This window comes from Lampetra fluviatilis, chromosome 65 (genome assembly GCF_964198595.1).
Source record: "Lampetra fluviatilis chromosome 65, kcLamFluv1.1, whole genome shotgun sequence".
NCBI classification, from domain to species: domain Eukaryota; kingdom Metazoa; phylum Chordata; class Hyperoartia; order Petromyzontiformes; family Petromyzontidae; genus Lampetra; species Lampetra fluviatilis.
The window spans coordinates 5506501-5529819 of record NC_136339.1 but is presented as its reverse complement, the minus strand read 5'-3'; the positions used below and the strand labels follow the sequence as shown (position 1 = coordinate 5529819).

Sequence of the window (23319 nt, the reverse complement as noted above, 5' to 3'; positions counted from 1 at the left end):
GGTGGTGATGGTGGTGGTGATGGTGGTGGTGATGATGGTGGTGGTCTTGTTGAAGGAGATGATGGAGGTGGTGATGGAGGTGGTGATGGTGATGGAGGTGGTGGTGATAGTGGTGATGATGACGGTGGTGGAGGAGATGAAGGAGATAATGGTGATGGAGGTGGTGATGATGATGGTGGTGATGGTGGTGAAGTTGAAGGAGATGATGGAGGTGGTTATGGTGGTGATGATGATGATGGTGGAGTTGAAGGAGATGATGGTGATGAGGGTGATGATGATGGTGTAGTTGAAGGAGATTATGATGGTGGTGGTCGTGTTGAAGGAGATGCGATGATGATGATGATGGTGGTGATGATGATGGTGGTGATGTTGGAAGGAGATGATGATGGTGGTGATGGAGGTAATGATGGTGGTGATGGAGGTAATGATGGTGGTGATGATGGTGATAATGTTGGTGATAATGTTGAAGGAGATGATGATGATGGTGGTGACGTTAATGGTGACGATGTTGACGACGATGTTGACTACGATGTTGACATGATCTCAGGGTCACGGCGCCATGCTGCGTGTGCGGCCTTCTCCATGCGCAGGGTCAAGCGAGCGTGGCTGGGAGCTTACGACTGGCAGCAGCACTTCCTGGGCCTTCCAAGCGGTGGTGGTGGTGGCGGTGGTGCCGGTGGTGGCGGTAGTGGTAGCGGTAGTGGAGGTGGTGGCGGCGGTGCGGGTAACAGTTCTAACAGTGACGGTAGCGTTGCGAGTAGTAGTGGTGGAGGTGGTGGCTTCAGAAGCCGAAGGGGTGCTGGTCGTGGTGGTGGTAGTCGTGGTGATGGTGGTGGTAGTCGTGGTGGTGGTGGTAGTCGTGGTGGTAGTCGTGGTGGTGGTGGTAGACACGGCCGTAGAAGTCATGGTGATGTTGGTGGTGGTGGCAGTGTTGGTGGCGGTGGTGAAGATAGTGGTGGTGGTAAAAGACACAGATGGAGTAGTGGTGTTGGTGGTAAAGGCAGAGTCAGTGGAGGTGTTGGTGGTGGAAGTGGTAGCGGAGGTGGTGGTGCTGGTATCAGACGCAGCCGTAGTAGTGGTGGCGGTAGTAGTGGTGGAGGAGGAGATGGAGGTGGAGATGGAGGAGGTGGATCAGCGGTGGCGGGGCTGCTCTGGCTGCTCGTGGAGGGGCTGGATGCGGCCTCCCTCTACGAGTTCAGCATCCTGCCCCAGAACCGGCACGGCAGCGGCGCCTTCAGCCCCGTCGTCAGCGCCATCACCTTGCGTGCGTCACGCACAGAGACCCACAGACACCCACAGAGACCCACACAGACCCACAGAGACACACAGAGACCCACAGAAACCCACAGAGACCCACAGGGACCCACAGGGACCCACATAGATTCATAGAGACCCATGTAGAGCCATAGAGACCCACGGACACCCACACATATATACACAAACACACACATATATACACAGACACACACACATATATACACAGACACACACATATATATACACACACATATATATATACACACACACACGCGCACACGGACGGCTTCCCTCCTAACCGTCCCGGTGAGTGATCACAACAACAAAACTAATAATCACCGCAATGCCTCCCTCCCTCTCCTCCCTCCCTCCCTCCCCTCCGCTCCCTCGCTCCCTCCCTCCGCTCTGCTCCCTCCGCTCCCTCCCTCCCCCCGCAGCCCTCCCCACCGCCAGACCCCCGACCGAGCTCCCCGGCCCCCGGCCCCCCCCCGGCGCCGCCCGCCGCCGCCTCTCGCGCCCCCAGGGGCTCGCGGCGTCGGCGCTGCCCGACGGCGTGTGGGTGTCGTGGCTCTCGCCCGCACGCACGTCGCCATCGCCGCCTCCTCCTCCTGCTGCTGCTGCTCCTGCTGCTGCTGCTGCTCCTGCTGCTGCTGCTGCTCCTGCTGCTGCTGCTCCTGCTGCTGCTCCTGCTGCTGCTCCGTCGTCACCCTCCGGGCCGCCGCTCTCCATCGTTGTGGAGGTGCGGGAGCTGCGGCCGGCGCGAGAGGAGGACGACGAGGAGGAGGTGGGGGAGGAGGAGGTGGTGGAGGGTCGTGGGATTCCGACACAGCAGCAGCGGGAGGGGGAGGGCGGAGGGTGGGTGGTGGTGGCAGGTCCCGTGCTGGCCAGCCAACACGGGGTGCTCATCGTGGACGGCCTGCACACGGTGTGTGTGTGGGGTGTGTGTGTGGGGTGTGTGTGTCTGTGTGTGTGTGGGTCTGTGTGTGTGTGGGTCTGTGTGTGGGTGTGTGTGTCTGTCTGTGTGTGGGTCTGTGTGTGTGTGTCTGTGTGTCTGCCTGTGTAGGTGCGTGTGTTTTTGGTTGGGTGTGTGTGTGTGGGTGGGTCTGTGTGGGTGTATGTGTGGGTCTGTCTGTGTGTGTTTTTGGTTGGGTGTGTGTGGGTGGGTGGGTGGGTCTGTGTGTGGTTGTATGTTTGGGACGATGACAACGATTATGACGATTCTAGATTTGAAGCTTTCGTGACTGCAATGATTCATATTCTTAGGTTTTTTCCGGTAAAGTCACGTAGTGACTTTACGTACGTGACTTTACCGGAAAAAACCTAAGATTATGACGATGATTATGACGATGATGACGACGATTATGATCATGATGACGACGTTGACGATGACAACGACGATGACGACGACTATGACGACGACCATAATGATGATGACGACGGCGCCGCTGCTGCTGCTGCTGCAGGACGCGCAGTACGAGGTGCGCGCTGTGGCCGTGGCCGGAGCCGAGCGGAGTGAGCCCAGCGACGCCGTCACCGTCTCCACCGCCGGTGAGCGATCCCGGCAAGCCCCACCACCACCGTCCACCACCACTATCACCACCTCCATCACCACCATCATCATCTCCTTCAACACGACCCCCACCATCATCACCACCACCATCATCATCATCACCACCACCACCTCCATCACCACCATCACCGCCACCGTCACCGTCACCGCCGCTGCAGCAGTAGTAGCAGCAGCGGCGCAAACGTCGTTATCGTGACGTTCCCACCACGTGCCTCACTCCCGAGTGGGCATCTGTGAAACGAAGAGCTTCTAAAATGGAGGTTTTTGGGTTGGGTCGCGTGAATATATGAATGCGTCGTTAAAACCTGCCACTACCACCCGACGCAGCCAACCAACCCAAACAAAACCTCCGGATTTATTTTAACTGCCGTGACAAAAATGCCCGCGACCATTCCGCGTCCCCCATCTGTGTCGGCCTGCGTTGGACGTGACGTCATGTGCCACGGTCGTCACGAATCCGAACTTTGCCAAAGTTTGAAAAGCACCCGGCAAATCACTCAACTGGGATTGATCGCCCCCCCCCCCCCTCCTGGCATCGGAGCGCTGCCGCTGGTCAGTACTGTGAACGAGACTCCCACCCTGGTAGCCCCTTGTCCTGGTCGCACAGAATCGGCTTGACTCATTCACTCACCCACTCACTCACCCACCCACTAACCCGTCCACGCACTAACTCACTCACTCACACACACCCCACCCAACCATCCACCCACTCATCCACCCACCCACTCAAAAACCCATCCACCCACCCACTAACTCACTCACACACTCACCCCACCCACCCACCCACCCACTCAAAAACCCATCCACCCACCCACTAACCCGTCCACCCACTAACTCACTCACACACTTACCCCACCCATCCACCCACCCACTCACTCATCCACCCACCCACTCAAAAACCCATCCACTCACCCATTCATCCACCTACCCACAAACCCACCCACTAAAAAACCCATCCACCCACTCACCCATCCAGCCACCCACTCACCCACCCACCCATCCACTCACCCACCCACCCACTCAAAAACCCATCCACCCACTCACCCACTCACCCACCCACTAACCTGTCCACCCACTAACTCACTCACCCACCTATGAATCCGTCCACCCACTAACTCACTCATACATTCACGCCACCCTCCACCCACCCACTCATCCACTCACCCGTCACACACTTACCCCACCCACCCACCCACTCACCGTGTGTGTGTGCGTGTGTGTGCGTGCGCGCATGTGTGTGCGTGCGTGTGCAGGCGTGTCGGTGTTCCCGCGGTGGCCTCCCGCCAGCGCCGTGTCCACGCCGGTGCTGGCCGGCGTGGTGGCCGGCGTCTCCTTCTTCTCCCTCTCGCTGCTCTTCAGCTCCGTGGCCGCCGCCCTGGCCGCACATCGTCGCCGGCGCCGGGAGAGGAGGAGACGAGGTGTGGTTGTGTTGTTTGTGTGTGTTGTGTGGGTGTGTTGTGTGTGTGAGTGTGTGAGTGTGTACGAGTGTGGGTGTGTTGTGTGTGTGGGTGTGTTGTGTGTGTTGTGTGAGTGTGTGGTGTGTGTTGTGTGAGTGTGTGGTGTACGAGTGTGTACGAGTGTGAGTGTGTATGGTGTGTGTGTGTTGTGTGTGTGGGTGTGTTGTGTGTGAGTGTGTACGAGTGTGTGTGAGTCTGTACGAGTGTGAGTGTGTGGTGTGTGAGTGTGTACGAGTTTTAAAAAGTAAAAAAAGAAGTAAAAAAGTTACAAAAAAGAAAGTTTTAAAAAGAAATAAAAATTAAGTAAAAAAATTGAAAGAGCTTTTCAGCTCGTCGGATTCCTCCTCCAGCCTGCGAAGTAAAAATATTCCAATTCCGCCACGTTGCCGCGCCGATAGCGACGCCGCCCGGCTGCCATTTGCGGCGCTGCCGGGTCGCGGAGGCTCGCCGATGGAACCGCTCTGCCGCCGGCGGCCCTGGTTAATACTGCGGTGGCTAGGAGATGTTAACTACCTCGCCTGGTATACAGGAGGTCGTGGGTTCGATCCCGACCCTGACGCCTGCTGCTGTATATTTGGAGTTTGCGTGTCTCTCTCTCATCATCATCACGGTGGCTAGGAGATGTTAACTACCTCGCCTGGTATACAGGAGGTCGTGGGCTCGATCCCGACCCTGACACCTGCTGTTTTTCCCGACTGATGTTGCGAGTTTATTAATTGTGTTCCGTTTCTCTCTCTCTCCCTCTCTCTCCTTTTTGCCTAAACCACAGATTACAACTGCCGGGCGTACGAGAGGTACGTTCGATCGATTTGTTAACCGTCGGACAAAGACGGGATGCTATATACACTACCCTATACACTACCCTATACACTAACCTGTACACTACACTACACACTACACTATACTACACTATACACTACACTACCCTACACACTACTATACACTACACTATGCCATCGAACAAAGACGGTCCCTCCCTCCCCTCCCTCCCTTCCTCCCCTCCCTCCATCCCTCCCCTCCCTCCATCCCTCCCCCCCTCCCTCCCCTCCCGTCCCTCCCTCTCTCCCTCCCCTCCCCCCTCCCTCCCTCCCTCCTCCCTGAGAAGGGACCTCGTTAGGGGTAGCTCTGCAGTGTCCGCTTCCACGGAGGCGGAGAGCCGCTCACCGACATGGCCGCCAAAAGTATCCCGACGAGTGTTTGTGCCCCCCCGCCCCCCCCGCCCGCAGCGACTACAGCCGCGGCGGCGCCGGCAGTGGCAAGCCGATCCCGCTGGTGCTCTCCTCCCCGCCGTCTCCGTGCTGCGGCGAGGACAAGGCCCGCGCCCCGCTCGTCGGCCGAGACGACAGCGCCGCTGCCGCCGGCGCCCCCGACCGCCCGCGCTTCTTCGGCGCCGGGCGACGTGGCGCCGGCTCCGGCCTGGGGCGCTACCGCATCCCGGCGCTCGACGAGAGCGCCTCCTCCGCCCGCCACCTCCTCCGCGCGGGCGGCTACGGGCGCAACGAGTTCGGCGTCGGCGGCGAAGACGACGACGACGATGACGAGGAGGACGATGATGATGATGACGACGACGAGGAGGGGGAGGCAGACGGAGTTGCCGTCACCGGCGGGAGGCGCGAGCGGAGGAGGCCGCGGCGGCGGCGGAGGAGGAAACGGCTGAACCTGTCCGGCGGCAGTCAGCTGTCGCTGGGCTGCCTGTCGGAGCGCGGCGCCAGCGACAGCGAGGGCTGCTACTGCGTGGCCGACGCCGACGCCGCTGCCGCCGCCGCGCGCCGGCAGGACCACGCCGCCGGGGTGCGGCCCATCGGCAAGATCTCCCGCGGGGCGGACGGCAAGTTCGCGATCGCCGGCGGCGGCGGCTCCGACGAATTCGACGGCACCCGGCTCGGGCGTCCGCCGCCGCCGCCCGAGCCGGGGGCGTCGTCGTCGCCGCGAGGCTCCGCGCTGCTGACGGCCTGGCCGTCGGGCTCCAGCGTGGTGGAGGTCTACCCCATGGGGCCGCAGGCCCGGGCCCGATTCGCCTCGACGCCCGCCGACGATTGGCGGCACCGGTCCGGCGACGCGGCCGGAGGGTCGGGCAGCAGCAGTGCCGGCGGCGGCCTCCTCTCTCTGCCCGACGTCAGCGCCGTCGTCCCCCACGCGGCGGCCGCGGCGGACGGTCCCCCGGCGGCGGAATCTCGGCCGCCGTGGAGAGGCTCCTCCGGTGGCTTCGGCGACGACGGCCCCCGCTTCTTTTTGTTCCCGCCCGGCGCTGGCGACGATCCGGCTCGGGGACGGCCCGGGCCCGCCGCTGGTGGGCCCCACGAGCCTGGCCGGCCGAGGAGACGGCCTCCGCCGCCGCCGCCTCCACCGTGGACTCGTGTTGGCGGCCGCGTGTCGCCGGGCCGGTGCCGCGACACGGCCGAAACGGAGCTGGACGAGCTTCTGGCCGAGAGTTTCTCGCGGAGCCCGGAGCGCCGGGCGGAGCCGCCGTTGCCGCCACCGCCTCCGCCTTACGCCAGCATCGACGTCGTGGAGGCGTGCAACATCGCCGACCGGCTCCTGGAGCTCACGCGACGGCAAAAGGGGGCGGCCGTCACCGCCGTCGCCGCCGCCCGGCGTAGCCCCGGCGGGCGGCCGGCCAGTCCGCAGAGCAGCGGCCGCGGCAGCGTCACCGTCGCCGGCGTGCCGTGCGGCGGCGAAGGGGGCGGCTTCAGCCATCCCGGCGTGCCGTGCGGCGGCGGATTCGGTGGAGGAGGAGGGGGCGGCTTTGGATATCCCAGCATGCCGTGCGTTGGCGGCGGCGGCGGCCTGACCCATCCCAGCATGCCGTGCGGTTCACCGCAGACGGAGAGCAGCGGCGTCCACAGCCAGGACGGCTCGCAAAGGATGATGGGAAACGAGAGTCTCTACTCGGACCTGGCGAACAGGTGGGTGCCGCTGTGCGCCGCGCTTGACGTTGCCGGCACGACGTGTCCGCGTGCGGCGGTGTGGACGCAGCGGTGGTGGTGTGACGGTCAACAACGACAACAACCGCCATTGGCCACAAGGTGGCGTGGACATCACCATAGCACTTGTGCCAGACCTGTGGACGACAGAGCGCGCCGGTTTGACTCCAACTCCCTCCCTCACGCCCCCCACCACCCTCACGCCCGCCCCCCCCATCTCACTCCCCTGCCCCACCCCCGCCCCCCCCCCGCCAGGCGTGAGCTGTCCGTGGACGAGGGCTACGAGTGGGACGTGGAGCTGTGTGCCGAGTCGGCCGTGATGCAGTCGCTGCGTCTCTATGTCAGCCGACAGCTCCAGCGGCCGCACTCCTCCGACTTTGCGCGCGAACGACCGCCCACCCACGCCGGCGGTGGTGGCGGCGGCGGTGGCAGCGGTGGCGGCGGTGGTGGCGGTAGGTGGCACCCCAAACACCGTCGTCGTCATCGCCAGCGTCATCGCTGCAGTCGTTGTCTCCGTTGTCGTGGCTACCGTCGTCATGACTATTGTCGTCATCGCTACCGTCGTCATCGCTACCCCGTAGTCATCGCTACGGTCATTGTTACCGTCATCGTGGCTACCGTCGTGGCTACTGTTGTCATCGCTACCCGTGTGACCTTGACGCTAACACAACGACTCTCTCTCTTCTCTCTCTCCCCTTCCCCCCCACTCTCTATGTCTCTCCTCTCTCCGCCCCCCACCCTCTCTGCCTCTCTCCTGTTCCCCCAGCTCCCTCTCGGCCGGGCATCCCCGTGACCTCCCGCCCCTCCGTCTCCATGGAGGACCTGAGCTGCGGCGGCGACGTCGCCTCCGCAGCCGTCGCCGTGACGACCACGCCCTCCCCCTCCTCCTCCACCGCCTCCACCGCCGTCGCCCCGCCTGCCTGGCGGACCGACGGCGGCACCGACGCGCCGCTCCGGGCGGACCTGGCGGCCCGCTGCGCCGCCCTGAAGGCCGAGTTCCTGGCCTACCAGCGGCACTACCGCCCGCAGAGGGGGGGCGGCCACACGCAGGCCGAGCGGCCGGGAGGGGCGGCCTCGCCGGTCTCCGACGAAGAGTACGAGCAGGCCACGCTGCTGTGACGTTGCGGCAGAGAGCCGACGAGGAGTACGAGCAGGCCACGCTGCTGTGAATCTGTGGCGGAGAGCCGACGAGGAGTACGAGCAGGCCACGCTGCTGTGACGTTGCGGCGGAGAGCTGACGCGCACGCAGAGCCGAGCCCGGCATATCGGATGGTGTTGGCACGGCACGGGTTGGTTTTTCCACTGGAACACTTGAGCCGAGCCGGCGGATGGTGTTGGCGCGGCACAGGTTGGTTTTTCCACTGGCGTACTTGAGCCGAGCCGGAGGATGGTGTGGGCACGGCACGGGTTGGTTTTTCCACTGGAACACTTGAGCCGAGCCGGCGGATGGTGTTGGCGCGGCGCGGGTTGCGTCTATTCCACCGGCGATTTGCCGAAGCCGAGGCGGAACCAAGGCGCGTGACGGACACCGCCGCTGACATCGCGTGAACCTGGCCCAACAGGGCCACGCGCTGATGATGTACAGCAGCACGTACAACTTCTGTCGCGCCGTGCATAGCCGGCCGTGCTCGTTGGCGGTGCCGGGAAACAACGCGTTGACTTGCGACGCCGGCGTGGGTAGGTACACCGACACTCGCCGAGCCATCGTATAGGAGTCGGCACGGCACGGGTTGCTTTTTCCACTGGCGCACGTGAGCCGAGCCAGCGTATGGGGTTGGCATGGCACGGGTGTTGTTTTTTTTTCCACTGGCACACGCGAACCGACCCAGCGTATGGGGTTGGCGTGGCACGGGTGTTGTTTTTTTTTCCACTGGCACACGCGAACCGACCCAGCGTGGGGTTTGGCACGGCACCTACGCCACGCGTATCCCCGACCCCCACCGCCCCCACCACCACACATGCTGGCAACGCTGTCGCCCGCGCCGCGGCCGGAGAAACGCCGGCCACCGTACGCCGTATGGACCTGAAAACTCAATTTCGCTGCACAAGATTTACGGGGTTGGCCGGTTATGAGATTAGATGTGGCGCGAGATGAGTGAGCGCGCGAGTGTGTACGCACTGTGTGTGGAACTTCTTTCGCACCCACACAAAATCAATTCAAAAGAAATTTATTCGTCAATCTCGATGGTGATGATTTAATGGTGCCATAGCACCCAGTTTCTTCCTGATATCGGAAGGGAGAGCGTTCCAGACGGCCGCAGAGGCGCACCCGAAAGCCCCGCGCGACGCGGGTGGTGACCATCGTCTTTGTTCGACGGTCCTGGGCCTCCGCCTAGGTCGACTAGGCCTCAAATGAGTACCTGGTGCGGTGTGCAAACGTCGCCACTGGGGAGACAAAGGCGGCCGGGCGTGGCGCTGGCCACCCAGCCCCCTCGTGCGGCCGTTGGCGGCCTCCGTGTGCGCCCCAACATCTGCGGAGCGTCGCGCGTGACCCCGGCGGGGGGCGGGGGGGCGGCCGGAGTGTCGCGCGACGACGAGAGAGACATCAACGTGCGTTGATGTCTTTCTCTCTCTCGGCGGCAATTCCGCCGGATGGAGGTGGGTACGAGCGCAACGAGAAACGGAGGGATCCACGTGGGGGGTGGGGGGGAGAGGTTAAAGGCGCCGAGACGGAGAGAGCGCGAGAGTGAGCGCGAGAGAGAGAGAGCGAGAGAGATAGAGCAAGAGAGAGCGCGAGAGAGAGCGCGAGAGTGAGTGAGAGAGAGCGCGAGAGAGCGTGAGAGAGTGAGCGCGAGAGAGCGTGAGAGAGTGAGCGCGAGAGAAAGCGCGAGAGAGAGCGAGAGGCACGGAGGAGTTGAGGCGAGAGAGGGGCGTTTGGTGTCCAGCCATTTCATCGGCTGCGTCGTGGGGGTTTGGTGGAGGGTTCTTCTCTTGAAGGTCGCGGTGTTCACGCTCGTTCGGAGGTCACCGTGGGAGTACGCGGGGGAGGGGGGGCGGGGTGCAGGGAGAGAGGCGAGGGTGCAGGAGGAGGAGGGGGGGGGTCCACGTCTCCCCGCACGATGACGTGTGGAGGTGAAGTTTTTGCGACAAGTTGAAGCGCATCGGGGAGATGGCGAGCGGATGGGGAATGGAGGGCAGGTGATGGGCTCAATAGGACGTGGAAATCAAGCGGTAACCAGATTTAAAAAATCGGGAGTTATTCTTGTTTTTTTAAACAACATCTGGCTCTCGCCTGATGATGCTGGTTGTTGTAATTACCGGCGAAACGTCACGGTACTCGAATGTGTAAATGTTGTAGTGGGTTTACTACACTATACACTACACTATACACTGCATTATACACTACACTACTATACACTACACTACTATACATACACTATACACTACACTACAATTGTAAATGTTGTAGTGGGTTTACTCTCCAACATACTACCGGTTAGCGCTGTACCATTATTACTACACTATACACTACTACATGCCTGTCAACCCCTTATCAGTGCCATACCTTATTACGGACCAATTCAGACCTGAATGATCACCCCGTGGTGCCCTTATAAATCTCAACGTTCATCCCACAAAGTCCCATCACAAGGGAGAAACACAAACAAATAGACACAATGGCATTGTATTGTATTGAAACATCTGTATGCTGTGTAGACCTGAAAGCCACATTTCCCTGTACACGAATACTGGGTGCTAAACCGTGTGGGTTCAGTTCAGTTTCATGTATTTGGTAAAGCCCTGTGAGCCATTCGGCTCTTGAATCGGGTGCAACCACAACAAACAAAAACGTGAACAAAGAAAACATCTTAAAGTGACTATACGCGCAAACAGAAAAATCCAGGCAAAAAACAGCAAAGTTTTGCAGAAAAAGCGCCGTGTATCAACGCTGTGTGCAAAAATCCTCGTGTGATGCAAGTCAAACAATAACAACCATAAGAGAATTTAGATTGAAGTTACCAGTCTAACTCTGTACCACAACAAACAAACATGGCTGAACCAAAACTTTTTCGAAATCACCGAAATAAAGCTATAAAAACAACGTAACGGTGATCATAGGGAATGTGATTCAAATTTTAACAATACACGATATACATAAACATGTACGACCAAACTTTGCAGCCATAGCCGGCAGCATGAGTCTCTCCATAACAGCAGGAGCATCAGAGGGAGCATCAACATTTTTCAATTCACACGCGGTATTCGGTGGGGTGAAGCGTGGGTAACTCTCCCGCCCGCCTCTCCTCGCGAAGATTTAGCTGGTTCACGTGGAAGAGTAGGCCAAGACGTAGTGGAGGCTTCGTGTCCACGCGAGCAGTGGAGTGAGCCTGCACTGGCCGCCAGTACCTTTGGGAGGGGAATGTTTCTAAAGTGGCATTTGTCAGCGTTCCTTGGACAAAAGCGGCAATGTTTTTATTCCTTCAATGTTTTTTTATATTCCTTTAGCCAAGTAACTGTCAAAAAAATACAAGAGACGGGGTTTTTGGTGCATCTCCTTTTTTAAAATTGAAATTAAGATGCCTTTCTTGAGATTATGACTCGTATCTGTGAAATATTGGGGTTTTTTTTGGTGTGTTTGTGTATATGTATGTATGTGTATGTGGGCCTTCATAGGTGCTCGCTAACAGCACTTGTCCCAACAGTCTGTTAAGGCTATACGGGAGATCTTTGTATTTGGTGTCGCGGTTAGCGCTACGCTGCGCTACGAACCCGACGGCCCGAGTTCGATTCCCGCTCACGAACAACACCGGTGACGATAAGCTGAACCGGTCGTGGGCCTCCCCTAGGTCGACTCGGCCTCAAATGAGTACCTGGTGCGGTGTGTAGTAAACATCGCCACTGGGGAGACAAAGGCGGCCGGGCGTGGTGCTGGCCACCCACCCCCTCGTGTGCCGTGCCGGCCTTCATAGGTGCTGTTCGATAACAGCACTTGCCCCAACAGGCTGGTAAGGCTATACGGGGGATCTTTGCCTTTGTGTGTGTACATAGACTCCTCTACTTACGAACATTCGAACTTTCAGAGATACGAACAAACCTGTCCGTATGTCCAGTTGCCTGTTCGAATCGAGAGTCGCAATTTCAACCGTCGCGCAAATAGATGGCGGTGGCATCTACATCTGCAGAAAGTGAAGAACCAGTGGCATCTACATCTGCAAAACGTGAAGAACCAGTGGCATCTACATCTGCAGGAACATGAAGAACCAGTGGTATCTACATCTGCAGAACGTGCAGAGCCAGTAGCATCTACATCTGCAGAACGTGAAGAACCAGTGGCATCTACTGAACATGAACCAGTGGCATCTACATCTGCAGAACGTGAAGAACCAGTGGCATCTACATCTACAGGAAATTATACAATTTTAAAAGCCATTCCCCCGAGTTTAGTGTACACGCCGTCCAACGCGTTTGGAATCGACAGCAGTACAGTTTTACTTGCGAACATATCGATTTACGAACACAGACCTCTGGAACCCAACTCGTTCGTAAGTAGAGGAGTGCCCTGTGTGTTGTTTTCGTCGCAGGAATGTTTGTGAACGTTGCGAACGGCGCGAGCGGAATCACACCACGTAAAGCACCCGGTGTGGTGCCACCACTAGGTTGACTCAGACTGAAAAAATAAAAGCACACCTTGGTCTCCGCGCGTGACTTTGCCCCACCCCCACACCCCTTGGTGCTGTCGATTTGAGGTCCCTGACGAATAAACGCCGGTCCTCGTGCGCGACGGCCTTCATCGTGCCTTCGACGTGTGTCACTCCGCGACCCGTTGGTTCGCAGTGGGGCGAGCGTCCGTCCACCGTCGGAGGTTGCTCGGCGCGAATTACCCCACCGGGTCAGGGATGTCCATCGTCATTGACCGCAGGAACCCCCTGTTGACGGTCGCCCCTGCTAACGACTATGCGCCTCCGTAGAGCCAAATGTGTAGTGTATAATGTAGTGTAGTGTATAGTGTGGTGTATAGTAGTGTATAGTGTAGTGTATAGCTGTGTGGTGTATAATGTAGTGTGGTGTATAATGTAGTGTATAATGTAGTGTAGTGTATAGTAGTGTAATGTATACTAGTGTAGTATATAGTAGTGTATAATGTAGTGTAGTGTATAGTAGTGTATAATGTAGTGTAGTGTATAGTAGTGTATAATGTAGTGTAGTGTATAGTAGTGTAATGTATACTAGTGTAGAGTAGAACCCCTCTTAACGACCACTCCTGCTAACGAATAATTGCTTAACGACGGGCCTCTGTAGAGCCCAATGTGTAGTGTATAGTGTAGTGTATAGCAGCATCGTGTATAGTAGTGTATAGTGTAGTGTATCGTAGTGTAGTGTATAGTGCAGTGTATTGCCTCCATAGAGCCCAATGTGTTCGCTTACCGACCATTCACCTGTTAATGACGTGGCTGTTGTAGGCACAGTAAATATGAATCAATGCATTGGTTAACCACGTTTCAATTAATGTGTTTATAATGTTAGTATCTTAATGTATTAATATCCATCGTTTAAACATTTTAAAGTACGTTTTTTGGGTTACAAAAGGGGATAACTTTCGATGCTATGGGAACGAATTAAGTCGTTAAAGTGCATCTCATCTACTCGCTTCCCAACCAAATCAATTAACCGGTGGTTTCATGGAACCAATTACCGCGGTTAAGAGGCGGGGCTTCTACTGGTGATGACATTAACCCCGCCCCCTACACATTTAACCCCTCCTCTATTTAAGACGCAAACGGGAGGAGGGTTTGTCCACAACTCGTTGGCTGTCGCCTGATGATGCTGCTGCTTATTGTAATTACCGGCGTAACGTCACGGGCTACTTGAATTGTAAAATGTGTGTCGTGGGTTTTACTCTACCAACACACAAGCCGGTGTGTCGCTGAACTAGTAACGACTTGGCCACGTTTTGTTGGAGAGCCAAGCCATTGCATTTACAATTGTAAATTTGTAGACCATGGATTGGCTTTACAACACACCAGTGTGCTGTACTAGTATACTACACTTTATACTACACTATACAATATACTACTATACACTACACTATATACTACACTACCATGCACAATACACTACACAATAAACTAGTGCTGTACTAGTATACTACACTTTATACTACACTATACAATATACTACTATACACTACACTATACACCACAATACACTACACTATAAACTATTGCTGTACTAGTATACCACACTATACACTCCACTATATAATATACTACTATACAATACACTATACACTACACTACTATACACAATACACCACGATAAACAGGTGCCGTACTAGTATACTACACTTTATACTACACTATACAATATACTACTATACACTACACTATACACTACTATACACAATATACTACACTATAAACTATACACTACACTACAGTATGCACTACACGATACACTACGGTCTCTGTGTCTCTATGTATGGATGTATGTTGAACTTCTTTCATGGCCGTCCGTAGCCAAACGTGCTAAACGGAGGTGCGGTGGGGGGAAGGACAACACACGAGACACACAAAGCTCGGTTCTGAAGAAATTAGCTCCCAGTGTTTTCCTAACATCGGAAGGAAGAGCGTTCCAGACGGCCGCAGAAACGCATCTAAAGGCCATGAAACACCTTCAACACCATCACCACTGTCACCACCATCACCACCGTCACCACTGTCACCACCATCACCACTGTCACCATCATCACCCATCAACCAATACCCGGACATTCGCCACTAAGTGGCGAGGACGTCACCACGCCGCTTGTGCCAGGCCAGGTGCACTTTTGAGGCCACGTGAACGTTATCGATCCGCCCTCTGGCAAGAGCTGGTCACGGGACAGACCCAGGTGGTGCTGTGGGTCGACTGACCGACTGGCCGAGATGACTGGCCGACTGACCGACTGATTGGCCGACTGACCGACTGGCCGAGATGACTGACCGACTGACTGGCCGACTGACCGACTGGCCGAGATGACTGGCCGAGATGACTGGCCGATGTTCCACCTGTGCCGTCACCTCTCAGCCGAGGTTGTGATTCCGTCTGGCTCGTTGCGATGGTCGTAAAACAAAACACAAACCCCTCCAATCTCCGTGCGTGTTCAAGTCGCGTGTGAAAATAGCCATTGCAACACGCAACAAAGATCCCCCGTATAGCCTCGGCTGACTGTTGGAGCAAGTGTCGCTAGCGAGTAGCAGCACCTATGAAGGCCGGCACGGCACACGAGGGGGTGGGTGGCCAGCACCACGCCCGGCCGCCATTGTCTCCCCCAGTGGCGATGTTTACTACACACAGCACCAGGTACACTCATTTGAGGCCGAGTCGACCTAGGGGAGGCCCGGCATAGGTTCAGATAATTGTCACCGGTGGTGTTGGCCGTGAGCGAGAATCGAACTCGGTTCGCTGGGTTCGTAGCGCAGCGTGAGTGCTAACCGCTGCGCCACCGCTCACACAAAGACAACAAAGCTCCCCCATATAGCCTTAACAGACTAGGGGCAAGTGCTGTTAGCGAGCGCCTATGAAGGCTGGCACGGCACACGAGGGGGCGCGTGGCCAAAACTACGCCCGGTCGCCTTTGTCTCCCGAGTGGCGATGTTTTTACACACAGCACCAGGAACTCGATTGAGGCTGAGTCGACCTAGAGGAGGCCCACGACCAAGTTCGGATAATCGTCACTGGATGCTGGCCGTGAGTGGGAATCTAAACTCGGGTCGCCGGGTTCATAGCGCAGCGTAGCGCTAACCGCTGCACCACCGCTCCCCACTCACACGCACCCATTGGGGTGACTGCGTATTCGCCGCGTGTGTCACGAGTCTCAAGTTCAAGTGGGGCAATTCGTATTCTGTTCACACTGATTGCCCCCCTCCCCTCCTCCATATTTATATATTTATGTTTATATTGGACGTATTGGCGGTACTACACCGGAGCAGCATATGGGCCGTCCATAAATGACGTCACGCATCTGGGGGGGGGGGCGGTCAGACATTTGTAACGATGTGTGACGAGGGGGGGGGGGGTCTATGAGACATCTCCTTTACCAGTGGCAAAATATAGTAGTAGGTTTTTACCCTTTCAACTGGTACAAAAACTGACACCTTTATACAAGGCATCATGTTTGCAATAACCACAACACAAGCAGTCAAAATGCAAACAAAAAGAAACAACTCTGATGATGATATGCAAAAGAAACAACTCTGATGATGATGATATGCATATCATAATCATCATCAGAGTTGTTTCTTTTTGTTTGCATTTTTACTGCTTGTGTTGTGGTTATTGCAAACATGATGCCTCGTATAAAGGTGTCAGTTTTTGTACCAGTTGAAAGGGTAAAAACCTACTACTATGAGGGGGGGGGGTTCAGAAATGTGACGTCACATCAAAATGCGCAACTTTAAATAAATATAGACAACACCTTGGTTCTTTCGGTAAAGTCACGTAGAAGGGAAATAATAAAAATAAAACATAATAAAATGAAAAATTGGTTTACTTTTATTATTTCCCTTCTACGTGACTTTACAGAAAGAACCAAGAAGATGAATCCTTGCAGTTACGAAAGAAGCTTTAAATCGAAAAATATGAAGAAACATTTTGTCATCCTTGCTCTCAAGATCGCAATATAGTTACTTGGGTACAAGTTTGACTCGAATTATTCAATTACAAGTGACATTCACAATAAGGCAAGTTGCAGGCTTCGTTGTTAACTAGGCCTCGTATTTATCATAACAATTTAACAGCATTATCAAGGCATTTACAGCATTATAACGGTAATTCTAACATTATAACAGCATTCCCAGTATTTTAAGAACGTAAACGAACTTACAGTCAACGCTTCTTAAAGTCCCACAATGAACTGTTACAGCTGACTTCACTGGGACGCGATGTGTGCCGCCATTTTAAAATCTGTGTAATGGCGGACCCCAGTCTCGTGGCTGAAAGGCTGTCAAATCGTAACTTCCTGTCCACGTGACCAAACTCAACCTCAAAACAGGAAATTCCTGTGTACTCATACAGGCACAGCTAGCTGGTCAGACACCTATATACTACACTATACACTGGAGTACATTATACACTACACTATACTCTACAGTACATTATACACTACTCTATACACTACATGATTATACACTATAATAATATAATTATTTTAGTATGTTTTATATTTATTATTTTATTATTTCCATTCTACGTGACTCTACCGAAAGAACCAAGAAGATGAATCCCTGCAGTCACGAAAGCTTTAAATCGAAATATACACTACACTATTGTAAACTGCTACTATATACTAAACTATACACTACAGGACACTATACACTACACTACTATACACTACACTACTATACATGACAGTATACACTACATTATACACTACACTTTACACTACAGTACATTATACACTACTCTATACACTACCATACACTACATTATACACTACACTATACGCTAAATGACGTCACGCACCTAGGGGGGGCGGGTGGTCAGAGATTTGTTACGATGTGTGACGGGGGGGGGGGATTTGAGAAATGTGAGGTCAAATCAAAAAGCGCAACTTTAAATAAATATAGACAACACGTTCTACTTAATTAAATAGACTTTTTATTAAATGCTTTCTCCTACAACATCAGAGTTCAGCGCCACATTAAATACGCACTACAATGACAATAGCTTAAAGCGATTTGAAGCGTGTTTTAGTTTGAGAGTGGGGGGATGCAGAGCTTTATGACGTCATATTTGAGGGGGTCTGACTTTTTGTGACGCCTTGTGACGAGGGGGGGGGGGGGTTCAAAAATCGTCCAAAATCGCGTGACGTAATTTATGGATGGTCCCCTACACTATTAAGCTACACACTATACTATACACTGTAATACATTACACACTACACTACACGACTGTACATTACTACTATACACTACATTATATATTCCACTATACACTACAATATACACGACACTATACTATACACTACAGTACACTAAACACTACACTACTATACACTACACTCTACACTATATTACACTATACACTACACTACCCTTACACACTACACTACTATACACTAGATTACACTATACACTACAATACACTACCCTTACACACTACACTATACACTACAGTCCAGTGGTTATTCTTAACCTGGGATGCATCACGCTGCTGTAGTGTATAGTGTAGTGTATAGTGTAGTAGTGTATAGTGTAGTGTGTAGTAGTGTATAGTGTAGTAGTGTAGTGTATAGTGTAGTGTGTAGTAGTGTATAGTGTAGTAGTGTATAGTATAGTAGTGTATAGTATAGTAGTGTAGTGTATAGTAGTGTAGTGTAAAGTGTAGTAGTGTATTGTGTAGTAGTGTGTAGTAGTGCAGTGTATAGTGTAGTAGTGTATAGTGTAGTGTAGTAGTGCTGGAATGGAAGGATGGACCGCCACTACCCAACACGCTGCAGCCGCCACCGCGACCATCACCAGGACCAGCGGACTGAAAAACGACGGAACGAACTACCGGTGCATCTCCCAAGACGTTCATGTGTCAGAGTCAGAATCGGAATATTTATTTCGCTTGCAGGACGTATTCCGTGAGCTCTGAAGCTATTTTTTCTTTCACAGACGTCCAGTTCGGGCCCACGGGCTAAGACCGTTCCAACAACAGTTACAAAAACACGGCAGTGTAGTGCAAAGTACAAAAGAGGTAAATAAATCACCCCACACACAAACACAAACAACACTGAACTTATTCTAGAATTGAAGCTTTCGTGACTGCAGGAATTTATATACTCATTGGTTCTTTCGGTAAAGTCACGTATGTAGAAATTAGTTTTTAAAATAAATCACAAATAAAATTTAAATAAATCAGTTGTGATTTAAATAAATTAAATCAATTCTAGATTTGAAGCTTTCGTGACTGCAAGGATTCAAACTCTTAAGTTTTTTCGGTAAAGTCACGTAGGTAAAAATAAACATATATAAAAAATAATCAATGAAAATAATGATTTAATTGATTTATTTTCATTTATTATTTTTTATATTTTATATTTATGTTTTATTTTTATTTTTACCTACGTGACTTTACCGAAAAAACCTAAGAGTATAAATTAAATCAGTTGTGATGTATTTTAATTTAATTTTTGATTTATTTAAATTAAATTAAAATAAATCAGTTGTGATTTATTTTTATTCTATTTGCGATGTATTAACATTTTATTTTATTTCTACATACGTGACTTTACCGAAAGAACCAATGAGTATATTAACGTATTCTTTTTCAGAAAACGACCCGGGCCCACCGCAAATGATAGCCGCTCAACAAAGTGGCCCCAATCGTTTGGACATTTACAGCAGCAGCAGCCAAAATAACCAGAACGATCTCTCTATGTACACGACGCGTACTGCTGCTGCAGGGCTCAACGAGATGATGGCCTTCAGAACAGGGTGTTTCGAAACATTTTTTTAACTTTTATCGGACTGTCGTTTTTAATGGAAAAATAACGGCGTATAATACACTGTAACATGATAACAAATTGAGCGTTGTCAACGCATTGCCTGGAAACTTCTCCAGGTGTTCTCCAGAGCCCAGAGGAGGCAGAACATTTCTCGCGGCAGCTGTTGCAAATTCTCACGAGTGTTAACATGTTTCTGTTAAAGCGCCCTGCATATAGACAGATGCACACGTATACACAACTATACAAAAGTGTAAGTGGAATACTGGGTGAACAATTTGCGTGTTTAATTTTAAGCCGGTTTGAATTTACAAAAGGCAAACGGGGTTCGGTGTCATTTGTCGCGACACGCTCCGAGGGTTTCGCCGTGGTGACAATGATCGCGACCAGCGGCTCGCACGTCACGATCCACGTGTCGAACTTCTTCTGTACCGCACCGCCGCACGTAGCCAACCGCGCGAATCGGAGGTGCGCACAGGGGAAGGACAACAGACTGACACGCAACAGGTGGGGTCTATGGTGCATTGGTGAATCTATGGTGCAGTGATGAGTCTATGGTGCAGTGGTGAGTCTATGGTGCAGTGATGAGTCTATGGTGCAGTGATGAGTCTATGGGCAGTGTTGAGTCTATGGTGCAGTGATGAGTCTATGGTGCAGTGTAGAGTCTATGGGCAGTGTTGAGTCTATGGTGCAGTGTTGAGTCTATGGTGCAGTGATGAGTCTATTGGCAGTGATGAGTCTATGGGCAGTGATGAGTCTATGGGCAGTGATGAGTCTATGGTGCAGTGTTGAGTCTATGGTGCAGTGTTGAGTCTATGGTGCAGTGATGAGTCTATGATGCAGTGATGAGTCTATGGTGCAGTGTTGAGTCTATGGTGCAGTGATGAGTCTATGGTGTAGTGTGAGTCTATGGTGCAATGTTGAGACTATGGTGTAGTGTTGAGATTCAGTTAAAACTTGAGTGCACTCAAAACAAGGCTGCCATATGCCTTGCATTACGTTGATCTGAATCGGCTTAAATCTCGGGATTAAACTTGTTTCTGCGTTAAATTTCATCTGAATCGCAACACTTGAGATTTAAAATGACCAAGGCTTGGACATCTTACGCGACGAACATTACTCCCATATCGCAGAGTGTCGCTTGAAGAAGGAGGGATCTCAGAGTTAGCTCTGTGATATCCGCTTCCGCGGAACATTCTCGAACAACACGATAGGCTCGCACGGCTCGGAAGAGATTTCCCGATCGGATCCTCTGTCCTGCGACACCCAACAGCGGAGCAATCGGGGATACCATTGGCAGGGAGGGAGGGGGGGGTAAAGTTGATGTAATTCATTTAATTTTAAAACAAGATTCAAGATTTCCACTGGGGGTTTAATCCACGGTGGTGTGAGGGGGCCAGCAGGCGCCGGGCTCGCGATCTCATCTCCCGGCAGCGCGTCATGTATGTTGAACTTCTTGACGGACCGCGGACGCTAAACGGTTGCCGGTTTAGCAACAGGAATAATCAAACGTAGAATGCTGCATTCCGTCCTAGGATTTCCCCAATGCGCCAGAGATCACAAACGGGTTTTGATTCCTTACCCGTACCCGGCCGCACCAGGGTCGCAAACGGGTACCCGTACCCTACCTGATACCCGGCCGGGTACGGGTAGCCGGGTTTCGGGTAGGATACGGGTATCGGGTACCCGATTGCGACCTCTGGGATGAAGCCATGTTGCAGGCGCGGGTGGGTTAATTCTAGGAACTTGAATTGTGAGAAGAAACAAGACGTTGGGAAATGAGTGACAAACGGTTACTCACCAGTGACTCACGGCCTTCTCACTCATTGGTTGGGGTGAGTCACGTGCGGCTACCCGTACCTGTACCCGGCCGCACCAGGGTCGCAAACGGCTACCCGTACCTGTACCCGGCCGGGTACGGGTAGCCGGGTATCGGGTAGAGGTCGCAATCGGTACCCGATTGCGACCTCTGCAATGCGCCAATGCGTGAAGAGCAGGAAACTGAAAAGCGCAACCAGGGCGACCGACCACACTAAGGAGTGGGGTGCAGCATCACGGGGTAACCAAACTCTGGGTAGGGTACCCGTGATGCTATGTCCAGTGCCGGATGAAGCTAAGTGCGGGGCCTGTAGCATATGATGTTATAAACGGGCCTTAAATTGAAAGAAACACAATTTTTTTTACTTGCATAGTAAGGTAATTGCATTTCTTCATTTTCTTGACAGCCAGATAATACGACGAATCAGTAACCTTAAACACCCGGTCGTTCATAAAAGTTGAAGGCGGTATAGTACTATAGTAATAGAGCAAGTGCAGAATCACTACCCCGGAATTGATAGCTCGAAAGCATTTAGCGCGGGGCCCTTGAAAGTGCGGGGCCCGTAGCATTTGCTACTTTTGCTACGAGGATCATCCGACACTTACTGCGCCCCTTGTTGAGTCGGGCGAGCGAGCCGACGGGCGGTGGTGGTGGCGGCAACGCTGCTGCACGAAGCCTCTAATCCAGCACTGCGCGGCGGCAAGCAGCGAGGGTTGGTGGATCACACACAGATGTTAGGAAAACTCCCACCCTGCCCCCCCCCATGCCACGGTCCCACCGTGGGTGGCCGTCCAGGATGGGGGAAGGGGAAGGAGGACCGGGCCAAGATGAGAGAGTGACGGAGAGGGGAGGGGGGGAAAGACGAAGAGGCTGCATCAGCGTCTCGACGCTGCTGCTGCTGCACATGGGAGGAGGAGGAGCCGAGTCTGTTTTCACAGTGGGCGGGGGTTGGGGGAGAGTGGGCGTGTCCACACGGGAGTCACGTGGTTCACGGGAGCCTTGAGCTGACATAGGCGATGTAAGATTTCTGGGCGGTACCCCCCCCCGCCGCCGTGGTGTGAACGCGGCTCGGCTCGGCAGAGGCAGGAGACCTACCCCCCTCGGGGAGGGGGATGGGGATGATGGCCGAGTTCCTCAGTCCTGGAATTTGTTGAAGTTTGTGTACATCTGTTGGATGTCTTCCATCTTCATCTCGGAGTCGGAGTCGGAGTCGCTGGACGAGTCGGAGCTTGAATGGCCGTGCTCAGTGTCGCTGCTCGAGGAGTGGGAGTCTGAGGGAGGGGGGTGGGGGGGTGGGAGACAAAAAGAGGCCAAGTGGAAACGTGATCCTTTGCGGGGGGGGAGGAGGGCAGGGGGGTCGCAGTTATCACTTGGAACGGGAGACTGAGGGTGAGTCGGAAGGAGGAGTGTTTGAAAACGGATTGGTCCACACCAGAAACAGCCTTCTTTAGAGGCTCGTCTCAAAGGTGTCAGACCGGAGAACGCCAAATGGCGACCAGGCACAAGGACAATGCAATATCAGGGCATTTATAGCTCGGGGTGAGCAGCCGTACCATGGGATACCTTTTGCCTGCTGCAGTTTTGCACATCAAGGACGGGGCGACGTGGCCCACAAAAGTGACACCGCGGCCGCCACCCTCGGAACTGAGCTCTCGATCGCGCGGAACGGACTGCTGGCGACGTATAATTCTTGCCTCCGGCGGCGCGTCGGTACACGCGGACGCTTTCTGCTGGCGCGGGAGTCGCGACCGGCATCGTCAGGCGATCGCCACAAATTGCGTGGCCACCCCCACGCTGAATAACCCTCCCCCCCATCTCTCCCTCACTCTCAGCAAAAGATCTCAAACTTTTTTTCTTCGAAGCGTTTGTCACACTCATGTGGG

The 23319-nt window shown here is 53.7% G+C and overlaps 1 protein-coding gene across 1 annotated transcript in view; it reads left to right on the top strand.

Moving 5' to 3' along the window:
- LOC144952042 (uncharacterized) overlaps window positions 1-12925 on the top strand; it is a 58504-nt gene extending 45579 nt beyond the window's left edge. Inside the window, exons 14-21 of the mRNA XM_078882433.1 lie at window positions 591-1264; window positions 1695-2182; window positions 2721-2805; window positions 4081-4245; window positions 5054-5078; window positions 5511-7190; window positions 7464-7660; window positions 7975-12925. Of these exons, the coding sequence (XP_078738559.1) occupies window positions 591-1264; window positions 1695-2182; window positions 2721-2805; window positions 4081-4245; window positions 5054-5078; window positions 5511-7190; window positions 7464-7660; window positions 7975-8327 (3667 nt within the window). The 3' untranslated portion in view covers window positions 8328-12925. The remainder of the gene's footprint in view (window positions 1-590; window positions 1265-1694; window positions 2183-2720; window positions 2806-4080; window positions 4246-5053; window positions 5079-5510; window positions 7191-7463; window positions 7661-7974) is intronic.
- The last annotated feature ends 10394 nt before the right edge of the window (window positions 12926-23319 follow it).